The following is a 23,635-nucleotide window of genomic DNA, read 5'->3' on the forward strand; positions in this document are numbered from 1 at the left end:
AGCCTGGCCTGCACCCTCTCTCAATCCGGGACCCCTCGGGGCATGTCAGAAGGCCAGTTTCAGCCCGATCCTGCAGGCCAGGCCGAGGGACCCCACTAGTGCATAGATTCATGCACCGGGCCTCTAGTTAGGATAATAAAAGGACTTCATTCTGCTTGAATGTGTTATATCGTTTTTCCTCATTTTCTTGTAGGAAAATGATGGTGATGAACAGCACATCAAGAATCCTGTATTCCTGCCGTAACCGGTTTGGCTCAGTGGATAGAGCATCAGCCTGCGGACTGAAAGGTCCCAGGTTCAATTCCGGTCAAGGGCATGTACCTTGGTTGCGGGCACATCCCCAGTAGGGGGTGTGCAGGAGGCAGCTGATCGATGTTTCTCTCTCATCGATGTTTCTAACTCTCTATCCCTCTCCCTTCCTCTCTGTAAAAAATCAATAAAATATATATTTAAAAAAAAAAAAGAATCCTGTATTCCTATTAAATTTCTATACTCTTCTTATTTTCCTCTGTCCAGCTATTTCATCTATGCAGATGCTCAAAATAAAGTTTTCTGGGAAATATTTATATACAGCTATTGAAGAATTTTAAAAGTTAATACAATAAATAAGGAAAAATATAGTTTACTTACTTTAAAATTTATTTTAATTTGCCTTTGGAAAATAAAACCTGATAAAATTCAATTTGCCAGACTGAAAATACATGTCATTTTAGTTAAGCCAATATTTTAATTAGACCACCAAATTTAACTATGTACATCTGTTCTATATCATGTTCATGAATTAGCAATAGCATAACATGTGATTGAATTTTTAACTAATTTAATTTCAGCACACTAATAAAATTCAAGTTAGTTTGCATGGAACCAACATACTCTTTAATCACCTAATGATACTCAAATGTCTTAGTGAAAATATTCTTGAAAACAAGAATGACCAACAAGGTTAACATGTTTTCTCCTTACAGTCATTAATTTTCAATGAATGTCAAATGTATTTTTAGAGTTAGAGAAATTTATTAACATCCTAAGGAATATTTTTTCAAAATTTCTCCTTACTTTCAAAAGAACATTTAAAAACTGAACTCATTTGACATCATTTTCAACTTAAAGCAGACTAATGTAGCTACTATAACACATCCACCATTACTCAATTGCCATCACAGGAGGAAAATAAATCATCTGGATGCTCCAGTATTATAAATGTGAAAATGTTAAACCATGATAACAAATTATTGACATGAGATACAAAAGTTCATATGTAGAAAGTCTCTGCTTTTTCTATGTAATGAACTTATGTTGTGATCACTGTCCATTATCTTGTTAATATACCTTATATAAACAGTTATATCAAAATATATCTCACAGCTCAAATACGGAAATGATAAAAGTGGTTAATTTTTATTGAGTACTTATGTCACTAGTGGGCTAAATTTTTAACTCATATATGATTTTATATTTTCATATTCAAATATTTTATACTTAAATATTACATATATTTATATCATTATCACTATTGACTCTATGAAGTCAATGTTATTGAAATCTTTGTAAAATATCTAGTTAAGTTACAGTGAAGAAATAAAACCTCAGATATTCCTAAATCCAAAGCTTATGCCTTAATGTCTCCACTCGTCCTTGCTAATGAGAACTATAAAACACAACATTTTCTCTAAACTTACTTTGTTGATAAGAAGGTCAATATCATAAATAGTAAATATTGGTTTTATTCTCCCTCCCTGTTCCTATTTTCCTATCAACCCTTTATATCCAACTGTTCTCTTCTATCATTTTTCCCAATTTTATTTTTGACCCTTGTTTTAAATTGTCTAACAGTTTCTTAAAGCAAAAGAAAGGGGTAACAATAGGAATTATCTTCTACTGAGTATTGTCTCTATGTTCAACACCACTGGATATTTTACATTTGCTTCTTCATAAAATTCCTAACAAACCCCATTTGGCAAATGTCAAGCAGCTCTTAAATGGGAACAGAAGACAACAACTCAAAATGACTTAAAATTTCTAAGGCTCAATTAATATATAAAATATGCTCAACCTTATTAGTCATCCGGAAAATGAAAACTAAAACCACAATGTGATACCCCTACACACACATCAAAATGACTAAAAAAGACAATACTCTGTATTGTCTATGGAGTAACTACAACATTCATACATTGCTGGTAGACATAAAGTTGCTACTATAAATGGAAAATAGTTTAGTAGTATTTGCCAAAACTGAACATATGCATCCTCTATGACATAGGAAGTCCACTCCTACAATATACTAAGCAAAAACTTGTACATATGCTAATGAAAGACACACACAAAAATGTTCATAGCACCACAGTAACAGAACAAAAACTCTAACAACCCAAGTGATCAGCAAAAGAAATATGCATAAATTGAGATATATCTATACAAAAAGTACTACACAGAAATGAGAATACATGAAGTATAACTACACACAACGTAGATTATTCTCACTATATTATTAATCAAAAGAAGCTAGACACACTCACACACACAAAATACGTGCTGTGTGATTCTATCTATGTAAAATTTTAAAAGAGACACACGAATTTATGGTGATAGAAGTCAGAGAAGTGGTTGTATAGGAAGAATAGTGACTTTAAAGGGGGAAAAAGAGATTTTGGGGTTCTAGTGATGTTTTCTTTCTTAGTCTGGATGCTGATTACATAGTTGTGTTCAATTTGTGAAAACTAATCATAGGTGTATTTTTTTGATCTGCATAATTTTCTGTATGAATTTTATAAGTTGCCAAAAAATACATATTTAAAGACTGTCTCTGTTCTCTATGCTATGCTGCTTAATTTATGTTCTTAAGACCAGACAAGTAAAAATAAGTATCTATTATTATGTTATCACCAAACCTGTTCAAGAGTTGGCAAAATCTACATAATTAAAAGAATTATGTGTGTGACAGGTTACTTATAAATTCTATCTTATAAACATTTTAACCAGTTTCTTAATTTGGATTTGTTAGAATCTTAGAGGTCTACATTAAAGTATCACTGTAACAACACTCATTCATTCATTCATTCATTCGCTGACTCATTCAACCTATGATTATTGACTAACTGCTAGATTCTAAGCACTTAAGGGTTTTGAGGAAGTTCATAACCTTCTAGTGCTTGAGGAACAGATGCAAATGCCTGTCAGGACCAGGCGGAGATGGCAAACTGGCAGCGGCTGGTGTAAGCCTGCATTGTGCTGTGATGGGGACTGTGGAATGTTGTTCATCACATGCCCCCTATTGAGGAGTGGGGCAGCAGCTACTTAGCACCAACTGATTCTTTTCACATCGGTCCCATGGAAATCACAATCTACTATGTGAATCCAACCGGTTTTCAAATGTAGGCTCTATAGAAGAAAACAAACAGGAAATTCTGGCTGTGACAAACAAAGCACATTTGTGAGCTGAATCAGGCATATGGTGCTAGTTTATAACATCTGATCAAACTGGAGACATGAATGCTTATGGGTCTACATTGATGAGCATCTCATTTGCCCTTTAGATGCTCAACAACTCAAGCATCAGACTCATTCTCTGCTTCACTGTACCCTCAGGATTAGTCGTTAAAAATAAATCACTTGATTACATATTATGGTTCATTCTTATTAAGAAACTAGGGGCCCAGTGCACGAAATTCGTGCACTGGGTGTGTGTGTGGGGGGGGAGTGTCTCTCAGCCCAGTCTGCCCCCTCTCACATACTGGGAGCCCTCAGGCGTTGACCCCCATCACCCTCCAATCGCAGGATCAGCCCCTTGCCCAGGCCTGACGCCTCTGTTAGAGGGGCGACCCCCATCTCCCCCTGATCACTGGCTCTGGCCCCCGCCCAGGCCTAAGGCCTCTGGCTCAGGAATCATGCCTGGGCAGGGGACCCCCATCTCCCTCTGATCGCTTGCTCCACCCCCCGCCCAAGCCTGACGCCTCTGACCCAGGCTTCAGGCCTGGGCAAGGGGACCATCATATCCCTCCCAATCCCCGGCTCAGCCCCCCCGCCCAGGCCTGACGCCTCGGCCAGAGGAGTTGACCCTCATCACCCTCCGATCACCAATCACTGGATCGGCCCCTTGACCAGGCCTGAGGCCTCCAGCAGAGGTGTCAGGCCTGGGCAGGGGACCCCCAGCTCCCTGTGGTTGCAGGCTCTGCCCCTGCCCAGGCCTAACGCCTCTGGCCTAGGCGTCCGGCCCGGGCAGCGGGGAGCTGCAGCGGCCCCGCGATCGTGGGCTCCACTTTAGGCCCAGGCAAGGGACCCCTAGCTCCTGGGACTGCCAGCTTCGACCGTGCCCAGCTCCCATCGCTGGCTCCACCCCTACTTCCTGCTATCACTGGCCAGGGCGGCAAAGGCGCCTGATTCTCTGATCATGGCTGGGGGCAGCTCTTAGCTCCCCCCTGGGTTTCTGATCACTGTCAGTGGCAGGGGGCTTCTTCCTGCTTTCCCTTTCGCCTCCCTGCATTGTGCCTACATATGCAAATTAACCACCATCTTGTTGGCAGTTAACTGCCAATCTTAGTTGGCAGTTAATTTGCATATAGCCCTGATTAGCCAATGAAAAGGGTATCGTCGTACGCCAATTACCATTTTTCTCTTTTATTAGATAGGATACTATGTAGCCATTTAAGTGAATGAGATAGGATTATTATGCCCTAACATATGCCCATGTAGTATTTCTGAGTAAAAATCATTAAAATAAGAACCTCAGATAGACTGTTAACATTTTATTATTATTATACAAACATGCACATATATCAAAAAATAAACATCAGATTATTAACAAAGGAGTGCCATGGAAGAAGTGGGCAAAAGGTGGTACTGGAGACTTTCATATTTTGTTTCAAAATTTTAAGTAAAAAAACAAAACCCTCATAGCAGAGCTCACTGCTCCCTAAGGATCTGAGCTGCTTTAATTAGTTACAGGTCTGGCCCGACTACCAGTACGCCTCTCCTGGTCCCTCATTCCCCAGGGGCCAACAGGAAAGTTGCTCAGCAACACAGTATCACCTGATTACTCTCTTCACCTGCTCTTATCTCACAGGCACCTTGCTGGAGAGCAAGGCTTTTTACACACACGCACGCTCGCGCAAACACACTGCAGAAGGGAGCTGTAAGTGAAGTGTGTTAAGCTGCCTGCCTTTCCAAGAGCTTTCATATAATTATTGTTAGACAAAAACCAGGACAAGGAATCCTGTTTTTCTTCCCAGCAGCAGTTCCTGCCACCAGCTTTCACTATTAAGATTGACAGGAGAGAAAAACGTGGAGGAACAATCCCTCTGTACTGAGGCCACTTTTAAATAACCCGAGGGGTTTGAAAAACCACAAAAATGACAGCCTGCAAAATGGGGAGAAAGCCATGCTCACCTCCCAGTGCCCGGGGATTATAGCACTGCCTTTTCTATCACCTGCACTGAAAAACATTCTTTTCATTTGCAGTAAAGAAAGCATAAAAACAACAATGTAATAAATGGCTGAGTGTCCAATGGACATGATATATCATTTCTCTAAAAATATTGGTTCAATTTCAGTCTTCTAAGCCTTCTTTACCAACTCAAAAGTTTTTGTCTTCTTTTTTAAAGGGCTACTGATATATTGTCTTTTTAGGTAGCTACTACATTAGTGCAAATAATTTCCTCTTGCACATTTAACATTCACTATATATCTCAATGAATAAAATATCTCCATTTTCCCTGCCTAAAAAAAAGAGTATTGCTGTCTGGCAGTTTCTATTTCCATTGATCATAATTTCCATTATATTTCTAATCAAAAATACATATAAACACCCGATCTGCAGAATGAAAAACTCATAGGCTGAGGGCAAAGAAAATATAAACCTGATTACATAGGGTGATACATTTTACCTTTTAATCACTTATTTGAAATGAGAATATAAAAAATTGCAAACATTTGAAAAACATAAAACATTTCTATATATTATTTTCACATAAATGGATCAGAAAATTACAGACCAGAGTTACCCTTTAAAACAGGTGACTTATAAGGTTTATAAAATTATCTTGGTGCAAATTATCATCTGGATATTTTTGTTAACTAGAAGCATATTTAATATATAAAAATTATCTGAGAGTATAAATATTGCTAAATACTCAATGTAAATTTTTATATATTTATTCTATTTAAATGGCTAACAGCCACCTAGATTTTTACACAATTATTTAAAAACTATTACTTTTAACATTTTTATAGGTCATTACAGCTAAACAGACATAAACAAACATGGACCTAACATAAACCTATTAAGAGAACAAACTTGGAAATATTTGGAATTTTATAGGTTTAGAAGCTAGGTGTGGCAAAAATTGACATTAAACAAAATTTGTGAAATCAAGATATGAGTATTTCTTTGGAAAAACACAGACTATTAAGTGCACAGCATATTAATCTCTGTTATGAAAAGAAATACTGCCCTGATTGGTTTGGCTCAGTGGATAGAGTGTCGGCCTGCGGACTGAAAGGTCCCAGGTTCGATTCCGGTCAAAGGTATGTACCTTTGTTGCAGGCACATCCCCAGTAGGAGGTGTGCAGGAGGCAGCTGATTGATGTTTCTCTCTCATCGATGTTTCTGACTCTCTATCTCTCTCCCTTCCTCTCTGTAAGAAATCAATAAAATATATATATTTTTTTTAAAAAAAGAAATACTAATATCAGTCATAAAACTCTGATGGGTTACTTCCCCCACCCCATTGATTTTTAGAGAAAATGGGAGGGAGTGAGAGGGAGGGGAGAGAGAGAGAGAGAGAGAGAGAGAGAGAGAGACATTGAAGTGAAACAGAAACATCCATTGGTTGCCTCCCTCAAGCACCCGACCAAAGGTCAAAGGTCTTGGATCAAACCTGCTACCCAGGTATACCTGTGACCCTTTGGTGCACGGGCCAATGCTCTAACCACCTAGCGACACCGGCCAGGGCCCTGCTAGGTTACTTTTTAAACCTCCTGTAACTGTTACTAGTTTTATTGGCTATCCCAATGAAATTTTTACTCTGTACTATAAGAAGAAACTAAGTTTTTTTAAAAATATATTTTATTGATTTTTTACAGAGAGGAAGGGAGAGGAATAGAGAGTTAGAAACATCGATGAGAGAGAAACACCGATCAGCTGCCTCCTGCATGCCCCCTACTGGGGATGTGCCCACAACCAAGGTACATGCCCTTGACCGGAATAGAACCTGGGAACCTGGAGTCCGCAGGCTGATGCTCTATCCACTAAGCCAAACGCTTAGGGCACTAAGTTTATCTACTAAGAAGCAAATATTAAGTACCTTTGAGGAAAATATATCTGATAAAAATCTATATATTTATAACATGTATGTTTCAATCAATTTTGTATACTTAAGTGTGATTGCCTGAAAAGGTATTTTCAAAATTTATTGAAAACAAAAGGTTCAAACTCTAAAGGATCTATATGGGATAGTATGAAAAAATATATGACTCTAAAAGGCAAAAATCCTATTATGTATAAATAGTCATCTTTGACTGCACATTACAAAATATTTAACTAGTGAATAAAGACAACTATAAAATACATCATTTCTAGTATATGAAGTAGAAATGTGAACTGACTTGGTAAGAACATTATTTGGGTATAGTTTCCAACATATTTTCAAAGGGATTTTATCCTGGATTGGGGTATGTATGAAATCTTATGATTGTATAGCTGATAATATTCCAACTTAAATAGCTGAGCTGCTACTTTCTGCACTAGAGGAAACTTGTGTCAAAACCATGACTGAAAATCAAAAAAGTGAGTTATTGCTTATCTTTGGTGCCAAGCTCCTTTGCATGAGTAATATATTCAACATATTTAAAAATTGATTAAAATAGGCTTTAAATTAAAATACACTGAGAAAAATATACCCTATACTAATTAAATATGGCAGTAATTTATAGTTAAATGCGTATGCCCTCAAGCATAATCAAATTTTTCCATCTTTGGTTAGAAAAATTCTGGAGCTGGCCCAAGATTAACATCCCATAATCTTTATGATTCTTGCATGGAGGAATGTAGCATTCTTTTTATTTTTCATTTTATTATATTTTTTTAATTTTTATTGTTGAAAGTGTTATGAATGTAGGATCCTTTTAAGAGCCATGAGCAAATTTAGAAAAGAATGATTTCATTTTTTACCCTTCACCTTGTGTGGCTGCCTTGCACCCCAAGAAACACCCTCTTAAAACACTAGTACTAATCCAATCCTCCTTTCATATGTAAGATAGGTAAAGGATAGTATTGCAGGCAGAATGCTAATGGCACTCAAGATTCCCACTCCACACAGAGATGTCCGGGTGGGCCCTACCAATCCAATAGGGTGAGAAATCACTCTCTAGATTTTAGTGCTTTATATGGCGGCTGTATTGTAGTTGTTCTTATTAAATAACGTTAAATGACTTCCTCATAGTACATCGGAAAGGCAGATTCTTTTGCTGGCCTTGAAGAAGTCTGCTGCCATGTTGTTATAGGGCCCCGTGACAAGAACTGCAGGTGGCCTCTGAGAGCAAGAGCAGATCCTGGATGGCATTAAGAAAACAGGGACTTGAATCCTACAACTGCTAGGATCTAAATTCTCTCAACAACCACAAGGACTTAGACTATGGCTCTGAGGTCCAGAAAGATCACAACCTACGAAGTACCTTGATTTCAGAGACATGGAAGCATGCGATAGACTGTTGAATATCAGAGGGAAGGGTTGGGGGCGGGAAGAGATTAACCAAAGAACTTATATGCATATACGCATAACCCATGGACACAGACAATAGTGCAGTGAAGGCCTGGGGTGGGGCAGGAGCTGGGTGAAGGGGGGCAAAGGGCAAAAGTGGGGGGACATCCATAATACTTTCACCAAAAAAGATTTTAAAAAAAAGAACTACCTTGATTTCAGCCTTGAGACAGTGGGGTCAGCTAAACAGTGCCTAGAATCCTGACCCGCAGAGACTGTGAGATAGTAAACCTGTGTTCTTTTGGGTATTTGATTTGCAACATAGAAATCTAATACAAATAGTAACATGCTAATATCATTGTGTTAATATCATTGTGTTCTAAGAGAAACTTCAATGGCTAAGTATTAAAAGTGACTTTAATTTTGCAGGAGTTCAAGACCTTGGTCAGTTCTCTAGAAATATATATTTTATGCCTGAATCTTTTTTTTTTCTCTCAGCCTCGACATTCAACACATAATTTCTATTTTCTTTGAATGATGAGTAAATTAGAGGTAGACATAAACTTGTAGTATTTTATGTAGTACTTTTATATTTGCATAGCATTTTACTATTTAAAAGGTACTCTAAGATGTCAGAAAGGATAGCAACAGAGGCATATATTCTATTCTCTGTAAATTCTCCCAGAAAACCATATGAAACAAGTAGAAATGCAAAACGAAAAGATCATTGACAATGCCTACAGCAAAACTAGCTATTAAGGATCTCCATGAGCCCCCAAGTACTGCGAATGAACTACTGGGAACTTTAAACCACGCAGAGTATTAATATCTTGCAGGGAGAAGCAGGGAGAAGGAACCAGTTTTGTCAAACCTGAGAAAAAAAAGAACTCTCAAATTCCCAAAACATATGCACTGAGAGTGTAGCGTCACTTTAGAATGACAGCTGAACCTGGGAGAGATTTGTGCTGCTTTAACCTGCGGGTGATTGCAGGGGTCTGGGGGAGAGATGAAGCCCTGCAAATCCTCAAAATGAACCTGCCCACCCCACTTCCAAGAACAAACTGCAAAACTTTTTCAAGAAAAAGGTAAAGAAGGTCAACGAAAAAGCAACATTCGGATAAAAGACGAAGGTATCAGAGATATCCTAACTCCAAGAAGCTAAGTGGTCATATCCTCTTACTTGACAAATACACGTAGTTTCTATATCCACTGTGCTAAGAAAACCTTCTTTCAACACTCCAACATTTTTATATCCTCCCCTATATTTCTGTTCCTTAACAAGTCTATTTCTGGATTAAATAGGTAATATTACTGCCTTTAGTTTGGCATTTTCAGTGATTTCTTAATCTCCTACATTCTAATTACTCACGACTTGACTAAAACTGCCCTCTTTGTAGCATTAATGATGTTGCCTATCATTTTTAAATGGTTTTTTTTCCCTTTTACAAGTGTGATTCTGAATTTGCACTAACCTGAGTTGCCTTATACTACTCTGTCTGCTCAGTCTGTTTACACTGATATTCCCATTCTACTGTCAACGAAATAATGGCATTTTCCAAGTTCCTTTGATAAAGTGTGAGAGGGAGAGACAGACAGAGAAAGCAAGTGAGAAAAAAATAAGACAGAGAGAGAGAGAGAGAGAGGGAGAGGGAGAGGGAGAGGGAGAGGGAGAGGGAGAGGGAGAGGGAGAGGGAGAGGGAGAGGGGGAGGGGGAGGGGGAGGGAGAGGGAGAGGGAGAGGGAGAGAGAAAATCCTTCAGGGACCATTAACTCCTGAGGGTTCAATAATTCAATCTATTGTGAGATTTAATCTATTCTGATAACATCTTCTCTCAGCTCCAGGATCATTTTTTAAAAAACAATTGCACATGGAAATTGAAGAGTTACAACTGAGAAATACCTAACATTTTTGATGTTCTCACAAAAGCCTACTCTGTCTCCTTAGCTCCCTCTTGCTGTTAAATACTTTGTTTTCCTAGCAGTAAAATGGAATTGGTTTTCAATTCCCTTTCATCAGCGACATCCAATAAAATGTTAGTTACATAAACTCCCCTGTTGGGCAGCTTCTCACATCAGCTCCACACTTCCTGTCCTTTTGTGACAACACTATTAAATATCCTTGCAATCCTCTAATTTCTCTCTGCCTTTCATCTCTCTCTGCTTGAATCAATCCAAAATATTACTAGTGCCATGTCAATCAAACACTGTTCAAGCTCCTTCGTGGTTCTCATGTTGTCTTTAAAATAACTACAGAATGCCACTGTCTAACATTAAAATCCTCCCTGATTTGTCCTAGCTCTGTATCCTGCTGTTTCTGAACCAACTAGACTAATATCTGCAAACCTATTCCATTCGTGCCTGCCTCTAACTTTTTAATCAAACTATTTGCCTTGCCTCTAATTGTTTGTAATTTCTCATTCTCTTGATAAAAATGGAGTACGGGGAATAAATCTCTCATTATCAGATGGCCACAAGTTCCTCTTATGTCATATACAAATGTTTTTCCAAAATGTGTTTTCAATCATATCTAATACCTATATAATTATATGAGAAAATAGTCAATATCACACATATGAAGATGAATTACACGGAGTCCCACTTCTGTTAATGGCAATGCAGCTTGTAATGAACTAACCCTCCCACAGATAATGATGACGAGCTAAGTAAAAACATATAAAAACATTATTGGAAGGCACTGGAGATTAGTTAAGAGAGACAAAGACTGACTTGTTTTTATTTTATTTTTGTTAATCCTCACCAGAGGGTATGTTTGTTTGGTTTTCAGTTTTAGAGAGAGTAGAAAGGGGGGAGGGAGTGGGGAAGAGAGAGAGAGAGAAATATCATTGTGAGAGAGATACATCAATTGTTTGCCCCCCACTCATGCCCCAACCAGGCCAGGCGATCAACCTGCAACCCAGGTACATGGCCTTGACTGGAATAAAACCTGAGACCTTTCAGGCTGAGTCTCCAACCACTGAGCGAACACTGTCCAAAGCTGACCAGTTTTAAATTTAAGGTAACCCACAGTTCATGTTATGAGAAAGGCTACAGTGATGGCAAACCTTTTGAGCTCGGCGTGTCAGCATTTTGAAAAACCCTAACTTAACTCTGGTGCCGTGTCACATATAGAAATTTTTTGATATTTACAACCATAGTAAAACAAAGACTTATATTTTTGATATTTATTTTATATATTTAAATTCCATTTAACAAAGAAAAATCAACCAAAAAAAATGAGTTTGCGTGTCACATCTGACACACATGTCATAGGTTTGCCATCACTGGCGCTAGAATCAAGCAGAGACTTTTTAGATTGGAAAGCCATAGAAAAGACATGTAAAGTACCAGATAAGATGAAAAGTGAGAAGATATAACTGGAAACTGAGTGAGGAACTCTGAAATCTGTGTGTAGATTCTCCCCCAAATCCTTGGCTGACACATGAACTGCATGTGCAAGCAGGCCATGAAAAGCAGTGTCTGGAAAATTGAAAGATTTGTGGCTGCTGATTATCCTAAAAGAGCTCTGAGTCCAGCTGAGTAAACTGCCTGCAAGAATAAAAATCAACTTTTTTCAAAAGATAACAGAATCCAAGATCCAGAATGAGAACATATGATCTATGATGTCCAGTTCACAATAATAATTAATAGACATGCAAAGAAACAAGAAAATATGATTCAGAGTCAAGAGAAAAAGCAGTCATTGCAAACTTACTTTAGGTTGACCCACAGTTTAAATTAGCACACCAAGATTTTAAAACAGTTGTTAAAAATATATGGTCAATCGCTTAAAGGTAAATATAGTCATTATGAATAAAAACTGGGGGAACACTTAGAATATAAATAAATAAATAGAGAAAGTGAAGATTCTAGATCTGAAAAGTACAATATCTATACGAACCATTAATGGGGTGGGCTTAAGAGCATATTAGGGATGTCAGAAGAAAGGATTAATAAACCTGCAAATAAATAATAGAATTTATCCAATTTGAAAAATAGAGGGGGAAAAAGATTGAATAAAAATGGACAGAATCTAGGGTCCCAGGGGATCAACAGGGCGGAGCAAGCAGTTATGGCTGCTCTTAGTCCTACCCTCAGAGGCCCCACTTCTCAGTGTTCCGGCAATCACTGCAAGCACCTCTGAGAGAAAGCTGCCCTCGAGTTCCGACTGATGCCAGACAGTCCAGTTTCTCCTGTATGAGTCTGGGTCTCCAGTGACTTGCCCGGAACAGGAGCTCAGAGCTTGAGACTCCCGCCTGATTGAAAAGACAACCATGTCCTCAGCCGCCAACCCTCTCTGCATGCACCTCTGTACCTCTATTTTACTTCCGCACCGCTCCTCCTCTGAGTCTCGGTATGCTTTTCTCTTTCCTTCTAGTTGTAGGATTTCCACTCAGCCAGCCTTCCTGTGGTTCTGGGTGATGTCTGTTCCGTCTTTTAGTTGTATTTTTGAAGTGGTTGTGCGAGGCAGCAATCTTTGGTGTTTACCTATGATGCCATCTTGGTTTTTCCGCTGTACCACAGTTTTTTAATCCACTTAGTTTTTTGGGCATTTGGGCTGTTTCCAGATCTTGGCTATTGTAAATAACGCTATTAGGAACATAGGGGTGCATATATTTGTTCTGATTGGTGTGCCTCATTTCACTTATTTGGCAATGTGTTTTATAGGTCTTTCAATGACAGCATTGCCTAGTATCAATGTGCCATAGTTGATTTATCCATTTATTTTTTGATATGTTGGTTGTTTCCTATTTTTCTTTATTAGAAACTCTGATAAACGGGTGGTTTTATTTCCTATTTTGTGCTTTTCTGAAGTGTCCAGCTTTTCTACAGTGACTTCTGTAATGTAATTTATATTCTCTTTCCTTGCCATTGGATCTGTGAATGAGTCCAGAGGTTGTTTTCTCAAAGTCCCTTTATTCTTACAAGGCAAAATTAAGTTCCAGAAAAGAAAATAATGGACAGCCTAGCTTAGGTCACATATCTGCTGTGGTACCATCAGTTAAGACCAGGAAAGCAAGGTCAAACAAAAGCAAACCTGACTGCTGGGACCCATATGTATAGATGGAAGAAAGTGGGATGGGTCCCAGAGAATGTTAAAGGTCACCTGAATCCCATTCTACTAAGCTGCATGCTTGAGTGGGGGATCTGTTTGGCTCTTTATTCAGCAAGTAGTTATTGAACACCTTCTATGAGCCAGGCACTGCTTTAGAATGCAGCCAAGCCAAGGAGGCATTAAGCTCACATTCTGGTAGAGGGAGAGAAACCATAAACTGCCAGAAGCCGGTCCATCCTTGCTGCTTGATACAGTTGCTGCAGGGAAGAAACATCTGTACAGCGTATGTTTCAAGGGACCTGGCGTACATGGCATACTGTTCTTAATATGTTTGCTCCCCTTCTTGGCGCTATGTGTTTTAACCAAGGTCACCTCCCCAAGAAAGGTTGTTTCCCCAGGTAGGGATTTTTCCCTGAAGTTAGGGAGGGAATAAAACCCCTTAACTAAGTGCCGGGTGGGTAGTTAATCACATTAACTAGGAACAATCATGCTTAAGCTACATAATCTTTACTCCCTGGAATGGAGATAAGAAACGCCCTAACCTTTGGAATAGAAATTGATAGGATTAAAAGCAACTGGTATAAATACAGATGTAACAAGACAATAAAACACAGAACCTGGCTGGAGATCCTGGACAGAACTTGGCTGGAGATCCTGGCTAGGCTGCTGATCAACTAAATGCGGTCTCCGTCCACACCTTTGGGAACCCCTGGACCTGCTGGGGTTGAACCCCAACACACCGTCTGAGAGCTGAGCAGCTGCTGTAGATATTCTCGCTCACGGGTCTCCTGTGAAAGCCTGAGCGGCTGTGTGAAGCTTCTCCCTTTGTCTCATAACCATGTCCACCAACGAGAATGCTAATCCGCCAGCTGCCCGCCTTAACAGATTCAAGAACAAGGGGAAAGACAGCACAGAAACGAGGCGGCACCGAATAGAAGTTAATGTGGAGCTGAGGAAAGCTAAGAAGGATGACCAGATGCTGAAAAGGAGAAATCTGAGCTCCTTTCCCGATGATGCTACGTCTCCACTGCAGGAAAACCGCAACAACCAGGGCACTGTAAATTGGTCTGTTGAGGACATTGTCAAAGGCATAAATAGCAACAATTTGGTAAGCCAGTTCCAAGCTACTCAGGCTGCAAGGAAACTGCTTTGTAGGGAAAAACAGCCACCCATAGGCAACATAATCCAGGCTGGTTTGATCCCAAAATTTGTGTCCTTCTTGGGCAGAACTGATTGTAGTCCCATCCAGTTTGAATCTGCTTGGGCCCTCACTAACATTGCTTCCGGGACTTCGGAACAGACCAAGGCTGTAGTAGATGGAGGTGCTATTCCAGCATTCATTTCTCTGTTGGCATCTCCCCATGCTCACATCAGTGAACAAGCCGTATGGGCTCTAGGAAATATTGCAGGTGATGCTTCAGTTTTCCGAGACTTGGTTATCAAGTATGGTGCAGTTGACCCACTGTTGGCTCTTCTTGCAGTTCCTGATGTGTCGTCTTTAGCATGTGGTTACTTACGTAACCTGACCTGGACACTTGTAAACCTTTGTCGCAATAAGAATCTTGTACCCCCATTAGATGCTGTTGAGCAGAGTCTTCCTACTTTAGTTCGTCTCCTGCATCATGATGATCCAGAAGTATTAGCAGCTAGCTGCTGGGCCATTTCCTACCTCACTCATGGTCCAAATGAACGGATTGAAATGGTTGTGAAAACAGGAGTTGTGCCCCAACTTGTGACGCTCCTAGGAGCTACTGAATTGCCAATTGTGACTCCTGCGCTAAGAGCCATAGGAAATATTGTCACTGGGACAGATGAGCAGACGCAGGTTGTAATAGATGCAGGAGCACTTGCCATCGTTCCTAGCCTACTAATTAATTCCAAAACTAATATTCAGAAGGAAGCTACAAGGACAATGTCAAACATCACAGCTGGCCGCCAGGACCAGATACAACAAGTTGTGAATCATGGATTAGTCCCATTCCTCATTGTTGTTCTTGCTAAGGCAAACTTTCAGACACAAAAGGAAGCTGTATGGGCTGTGAGCAACTATACAAGTGGCGGAACAGTTGAACAAATTGTATACCTCGTTCATTGTGGCATAATAGAACCACTGATGAACCTCTTAACTGCTAAAAATACCAAAATTATTCTGGTTATTCTGGATGCCATTTCAAATATATTTCAGGCTGCTGAGAAACTAGGTGAAAGTGAGAAACTAAGTATAATGATTGAAGAATGTGGAGGTTTGGACAAAATTGAAGCTCTACAAAACCATGAAAATGAGTCTGTGTACAAAGCGTCACTAAACTTGATTGAGAAATATTTTTCTGTAGAGGAAGAGGAAGATCAAAATCTTGTGCCAGAAACTACCTCTGAAGGTTATACATCCAAGTTCAGGATGGCACTCCTGGGACCTTTAACTTTTAGATTGTACAACTGAGGCATAAAGTTGTTTGTTGTGTACTATATTTGGTATAAGTATGTCTTACTGTTTCTCTACTAAGAACTCTTTTTAAGCCCTGACTGGTGTGGCTCAGTGGATGGAGTGTCAGCCTGTGGACTCAAGGGTCCCAGGTTCGATTCCAGTCAGGGGCATGTGCCTTGGTTGGGGGCACATCCCCAGTGGGGGATGTGCAGGAGGCAGCTGATCGGTGTTTCTCTCTCATCAATGTTTCTGGCTCTCTATCCCTCTCCCTTCCTCTCTATAAAATATCAATAAAATATATTTTTTTAAAAATGGACAGAATCTTGGTGATCTGTGGAACAATTATATATATATAAAAGCATAGTATGCTAATTAGACCAGATTTCCTTTAGGATGGCCTTCTGGACAAAGCCAGGTCCAGGTGCCAGAGGGAAGCCGGTGCCAGCAGCCGGGGGAAGGAAGGCCTACTCTTGCACAAATTTCATGCATCGAGCCTCTAGTGTGTGTATATTTCTTTGACTCAAGCAAACAGAATCAGTATTTCCAGTATATAGTCATTATTTTAAATAATATTTCTGCCTCATTCCCTCTTTCTCCTCTTCAGGGGGGATTTTTATGAAACCTGAATTCACACTAGGAAGAGATTAGAGGACAATAAACATTTTTAGATGCTGAAAGAAAAAAAATGTTACCCCAGAATTCTATATCCAGAGAAAATTTCCTTCAAAGATAAAGATAAAATAAAGGCTTTTTCAGATAAATGAAAACTGAGAGGATTTTTTTTTCCAGTAGATCTGCACTACGATGTATACATGTTGACTTTGTATATATGTATTATATGTGTTTGTATACACACACATATGTATATGTATATCCATGTGTATACTCATATATATACATATATGTACATGCATATGTATTCTTTGTATATTTGTTTATGTGTAAATATTCTGACTGCACTGGACCCACTTTCCTTCTATATCTTCAGCTAAAGTTTCCTATTATATCATCTGCACTGTCTCTTTAAAATAATTTAGTAAATGCACTGTGATGTGTTTGTGCATGCTACTTAACTTTAATCTATCACTAGCGGGGGGTTAGTTAACATTTAAAATATGCTAATCAAAAACCAGCCTACAAGGACACTTAACAGATGAAGTACCTCAATCAGGGCACTCTCCAGAGGCAGCTTAGAGCAAGCACTTCAGATATTGTTAATTATATGTGCACCTGAGTGTTCACTACGAAAGGAAATATCAGAAATAACTTTTCTCTAGAGAAATGCATGTTGTGCTTTATATGCGCTGGCTGAAAATACAGGGTGTCCCAAAATGTATATATACTTTAACAGCTGATAGCTCAATTGTTAAAATCAAATGTATTTTAATGAACACTGCCTTTATACTTATTCAAAGTGTGTGTATGCATTTTTGGAGATACCCCATATTTATAGTCAGAGCTGCCCTCTCATAATGGGGATATGAGAATCTAGAGCGTCCAGCTGCTCAGCTACAGAGTATGTAGAGCTCTGCTTTATCTGTGTCACATCCTAATGCAGGATTCTGCCTTTTGTCCTAAATGAAAGGACAAAGCAGATCCTGACATCGGAATATTGTTTAATACGCTTCAGAGTGGAACTGTGATGTAAGGTGTTTGAAATTGTGCCTAGGATAAATGCAACTTGAGAGCTTACCCAGTTTGTTAAGATAGGTTATATTTCAACCTATTTTTGTTTACTAACAAGCCTAGTGATGGGGTGTGGGAAATGAGACATATAGCTCTCACCCACTCATTCTTAATTTATCAGTTTGCAATCTCTCCCTACCTCCAATTCCACCTCCCTACCTCACTTGATGAAGGAACAATTACAGAATCAACAAGTCTTTTATAAAATACTATATGTAGTAATTGTACTCTTATAAATTTATTTATATGTACATGCATATATAAATCTATATATATGTTCATTCCAGTTTGGTGGTTACATTAATAAAAATTATATAACAACACAATAGAGAACATAATTTCATATTAACAAATACTTTTAAGTGGGCAAATTAAGGAAATGAAATTGTTCAGTGAGTGAATACAGTAAGAATTAACTGGCTCACAAATTTTACGGTTGACAACGATTTTAAAGGCCCTGAGCGATTATTTCTCTGACTCAAGCAAACAGAATCAGTATTTTCTAAATGCCTTTCTCTTTCATCAAAGGAAATCCCACAACTTTTCATTGAAAACAAATAATTCTCATCATTATTTTTATTGACAACAGTAAATGAAATCATCTTACCTCCATATGGTTCCCAACTCTGATGAAGGCACAAAGTGGGTCGAAAGCTCCGGTGCCACAGGTCAGGAGGTGTGTCCTGTTGTAGTGATGCAAAACCCGAACATAATTTGCACATTCACTCTGGAGCAGAAAAAAAAGAAGTGGCTAGTGGAATAAAAATGTTAAACCCTTTTTTATTTTTGCGTTTCCTAACCCCAGGAATTTAAGTCTTCCCTGGCTAGAGGAGGCAAAAGGTGCAGGTGAAAAAAAGACAAGGAGCAGAGGAAGAAGAGACCTGGGTGACGGATGAGCCTTTTTTGTTAGCAGCGATGTAGGACTTCCATTTAATACTGGGAGTGAATTATTTTCATGAATTCTAGTACGCACTGAGAAATTTTAAAAAAACACTGTTCGGAAATTTATTCAAGCGTGAAATTTGAATATGTTCCACTACGTAATTAAGTTAGTCCCAATGTTGTTATTTTTTGAAAGTACATATAAACAATGATTCAGCATAAAGTTAGAAAACCAATAATTAGAAAAAGCGTCTTTACTCATAAGAAAACAGATACAGACTTTAGAGCATTTACAGAGTTTTAATGTTGGGGAAATAAATCATATCTTCAAACATTAAATTACATAAAGCACTTTAATAGAGAATTTCCAAGTAAATAGAAAACTAGCCAATAAAAATAACATTTTATAGTGATTACAAGAAGAGCATAGTTGAGGGATCAGAAAACTTTTTCTACAAAGGATCATATAGTGGACATATTTAGTTCAATGGGGATCTGATCTCTACTACTTACATTGTGGTTGCAATTACTTATCTCTGCAGTTACAGCATGAAAGCAACCATAGACAATACACAAATGAGTGTGGATGCCTATGTTCTAATAAAACTTTATTTATGGCAGGCCACATTTGGCCCAAGAACTCCAGTTTGCCTCACTGGTAATCAACTGGAAGCTTTTTGAGAACAGAATGTTTATTTTACACATCTTTGTATTCCCCAGTTAATCAAACACAGTATCGAATACATATTACACTTAACAAAGTTCTAATACACAATTACTAGGAGAGTTTTATGATCAGTAAGCTGAATGGAAAAATATTTAAAATTGCTTCAAACCAATTTGGCAAAATTAATTCCAGCAAATACCTTGTTGACAAATTAGGTATTATTACTTCATTTAAAACAAATTATTAGAGAAATACTAAACCTTTAAATGGCAAATATTATTTTGACATTGATACATGCAATAATGCATTAATCAGTAGAGAGAATATTTTATGAGGACAGACTGTGGCTTTAAAGGCTCTGATAAGATACTGTTTGGATGAAAAGCCAGCAGAACCATCTCATCATAAATGATTCAGGTTATAGCATTACTGAACTGATTACCCAGGCACATATTTATTTCTTCAATTTCCCACTCATGTAGCATTTTATTCTATGGGTGACCCATAGAGTGGAATAATGTATTTTCCCCCAGGCGTGGAGAAAATATTCTAGTCTCATCTATATATACAAAAGCCTAAGCGACTGTTACAGCTGAGGGACCAGAATGACCAGCCGACCAGTCCCTATGATGTGCACTGACCACCAGGGGGCAGATGCTCAACTCAGATTAAAACATTAAAACCCTGGTAGTCAGTGTGCTCCCGCAGCCAACCTCCCATGGCCAGCCAACCTCCGCTGGTCCCTCCCCACCGCCAGCCATCCTCCTGTGGTCCATCACCCAGGCTGGCAGGCCCCAATCGGCCTGGCCCCAATCAGCCTGGCCCCAATCAGGACTGGGTGAGACAGCCCTGATAGGCCATGATCACCGGCCAGGCCTAGGTACCCCACCCATGCCTGAATTCATGCACCGGGCCTCTAGTATTGCTATAAGTGCCTGCTTTTCACCTGTTGAAACACCGACGCATCTTGACTGAGCCAATTAGCCCACATTCTGGCGCAGCCGGGCTTAGATTGACATAGCCTTAGAGTGTGTTCAATTCGCCAGCATCACACTGAGGACCAAGGCAGCAAGAATGTCTTGACTCATTCCTTGGCTGGGACCCAGTTACTACAGAGAACTGAGTTGGCATAATGTGTGTGAGTCTTTTGCTTTCTTCCTGAAAAACAGGATAAGCTAACTTTCAAAAGGAGATGTGCATGCCTTTCTCCAAAGGTGTGCATGGTGTCATTGGCCAGCTTCGCTGAGCAGGTGAAGGTCACTCCTTCACTCATGTGTTAGTGTGCTCCCAACTCTGACAGGGAGAGTGCTGCCGTCACGTGTCCCCACTCACGCACTGCAGAGAAGCTGTGGGGAAGTGGAATGCTGAACCTGTAAGCAGGAGAGACCCTTCAACAATATGTGAAATATGTGAGGCATATTTACTGCTTTTGCCTTCTTTCTTCAAACTATTTTTTCTTTCTCCTTTTGTTTCTGCATGTTTCTAATTTACTAAACAAAAGGAAATGAAATCTCCCAGAGTGTGCTTAGTTTTTCCTCAAATTAAAACACTACCTACAATTTTTTTTCCCCAAATACATAGGAAATAAACATTAGTATAAGGAATTTATAAAACTGAGTTGATTAATATAATAAAACAAAATAAAAACGAAGTTAGGGATGGCATCTCAACTCCTTTTATTCTAATTCTACATTGAAATTAATTTTTAAATATTGTATATACATATATTGTATATAATATAAGTATATATGTTTGTATATATATTCTTGAGAATAAATAGCATATATAATTTTTAAAGCAAAAAAAGTTAGGGATTCAGTCTTTTGTGATTGATGAGAGATATATTGATGATTTACTTAATTTGTAATGAATAATACTTACTGCATCTTTTCCTTTCATTATGCATTCTTCTATTTTTTGTGCTGAACTGGGCCAGTGTATCTGAAAGAAAAGATAATGTACGATTATGCAACTGCATATAAAAATAAACCACACTAAAAAACCATTTCCTTTTTTCTGCAATTTCACACATTTTCGTTTTGTTCTATTTTCTGAAAGGATAAAACAAGACAATCTCCTTTACATCATTATTTGCATAATAAAGACACTTATCTTTGCGCTTTCACGTCATGCTACACTATTATTTTTAACTGTTTGAAGGTTCACCTCATGTCTCAGTCCTTCGGAGCCTGCACACGCTTCAAGCAGCTGCTCTGTCCCTAACCTACCTCACATAACATCTGCAGTCCAGTCTGCCTCCTAAACCCGTCTGTCCCTTTAAGCCAGGCCCTCCATGAGTTCCCTTTGCATTTTTACCACTTGGCCCGGACTTGGTGTGTGCTGGACTCAGTAACAGTTGCTGCATGAAAGGATTAAAGGATTAACGACCCTACTTATTTATAACGTATCGCCTAATACACTACTTGCAGGTCTTTACTTTTTAAAACATTAACTCTGCCCGTTTCCCACTGGATTCAGGTATTTTTTCACTGTATTTCAAATTTATTCTTCTCTTCCTTGAAGAGAGAACACATCATCCATTTCTCTTTTTATCTACCATTGTACCTCGCACTTTGCTGGGGTCATGGGTAGCAATCCATTCTCAAGTCAACATTTTGGTGAAGGAATAGAAATTGCCCAGCAGAGTAGCCTGGGACTCTCAAGAAATTAGTTTGAAAAATAACCTTTTCTTCCTCAGGTTAAACGTCCTCAGGGCCTAGGTTGAGAAGAGTTCATGTATAGTTTCCTGGTACCCAGTGTCAAGGTTTCCTGTCAGTAGACTCTATTGTCTGGCCTATGCCAGCATTCCAGACTGTTTTTCCATGGTCATTTGTTTGTTCACAAAATATTTCTATTATCTCTCACTGATATCTCCTTCTGCCCTGCCCACCTCCAACCCATGCTGCATTCTGCTGGCCTGGAAGGCTGTTATGCTTATCAACCTACATATTTGATGTTGCTGACTGAATGTGCTTTTTACTTAGTGAGCGCACTACTTAATTATTTTTAAATTAGTACCCAACATTCAAAAATAAGGGCTTTTGCACAAAAACCCATCTTTCTGGTTTCTCTAGAAAAATGTGAAGACAGACAGGCAACAGGCTTGCATTCCGGTGTGGCAACATTCCTCTGGGGTTGAATGTCTGAAGTTTTCAATGGCACAGACACTCCGATTTGCTTCAGACTTTTCTTTTACCTGACTGGCCCCTGTAGCCATTTTAGTGTTTGAAATCTGATATATATGTTTTAATCCCATAGATGATCAAGATTTAAGCTTTTTTGATGCTGTGCCCCATAAGTGCCTACCAGGTTAGGCACTTATGTGCTAGAAGTGGAAGAGGTTTGTCATTTACCGCTTACATCATGTAGACAAATCCAGTCCCTGATACATGAAAAATATTGGGAATTTGTAAAAATGGGGACAACAGCATTTTATTATGATAATCCTTATATGATTACATTTATTATCATTGGCATACACACTCTATGATTTGAATTAAAGGCATATAATGTTACTTTTATGTTCTTGTTGATGTAGTAGCCCCTCCAATTTCTTACTAACAATATTCAGCAGAAGGTGTTATTTTGCTTTCCTAGTCCAGATTTTAAAAATATATGTTTATTGATTTCAGAGAGGAAGGAAGAGAGTGAGAGATAGAAACATCAATGATGAGAGAGAATCATTGATTAGCTGCCTCCTACACACCCCCTACTGGGGATCAAGCCTGCAACCCAAGTACTAGTATGTGCCCTTGACCAGAATCAAACCGGAAGCCCTTCTGTCCACAGGCCCACACTCTATCCACTGAGTCAAACCGGCTAGGGTGAGCATAGGAACTTTTAAATGAAAACAGGGGTGGGCTAGAAGGGGTCAATGAGGGAGGGGGAAGGAGGACATAGGTAATACTTTCAACATTAAAGGTTTTTTAAAAAAAGAAAACACATGAACTTTTATATTTACTAGAAGCCTGTTTCAGGAATATTCCTGCAAGAATAGGACTTCCTTGGGCCAATCTCGCCGCCAAGCCCTGGTGCGCAGGGCTGCACACGGGGGTCCCGGCTGGGGTTGGGGCTTAGGTGGCACACAGGGGCCCGGATGGCAGCTCGCGCCGGCCCGCCCTGCCTGCAGTATGCAAATTAGCCACCATCTTTGTTGGTGGTTAATTTGCATATCATGCTGATTAGCCAATGGGAGGCGTAGCAAAGGTACGGTCAATTACCATGTTT

At 39.1% G+C, this 23,635-nt stretch overlaps 2 protein-coding genes across 3 annotated transcripts in view; one reads left to right on the top strand and one right to left on the bottom strand.

Moving 5' to 3' along the window:
• The window catches only part of SEMA3E (semaphorin 3E), a 228,956-nt gene that overhangs the window by 71,730 nt on the left and 133,591 nt on the right, over positions 1–23,635 (bottom strand). For both annotated transcript variants that reach the window (XM_059712174.1, XM_059712173.1), the window contains exons 3-4: positions 21,290–21,349; positions 18,467–18,586 (exon numbers count right to left, since the gene is read on the bottom strand). In XM_059712174.1, the coding sequence (XP_059568157.1) occupies positions 18,467–18,586; positions 21,290–21,349 (180 nt within the window). The remainder of the gene's footprint in view (positions 1–18,466; positions 18,587–21,289; positions 21,350–23,635) is intronic.
• Positions 14,537–16,175, top strand: LOC132242892 (importin subunit alpha-1-like). The gene is given in 2 exon segments (XM_059712172.1): positions 14,537–16,132; positions 16,135–16,175. Coding segments are annotated over 2 exon segments (1,587 nt in total). The 5' UTR covers positions 14,537–14,586.

This window comes from Myotis daubentonii, chromosome 10 (assembly GCF_963259705.1).
Source record: "Myotis daubentonii chromosome 10, mMyoDau2.1, whole genome shotgun sequence".
NCBI classification, from domain to species: domain Eukaryota; kingdom Metazoa; phylum Chordata; class Mammalia; order Chiroptera; family Vespertilionidae; genus Myotis; species Myotis daubentonii.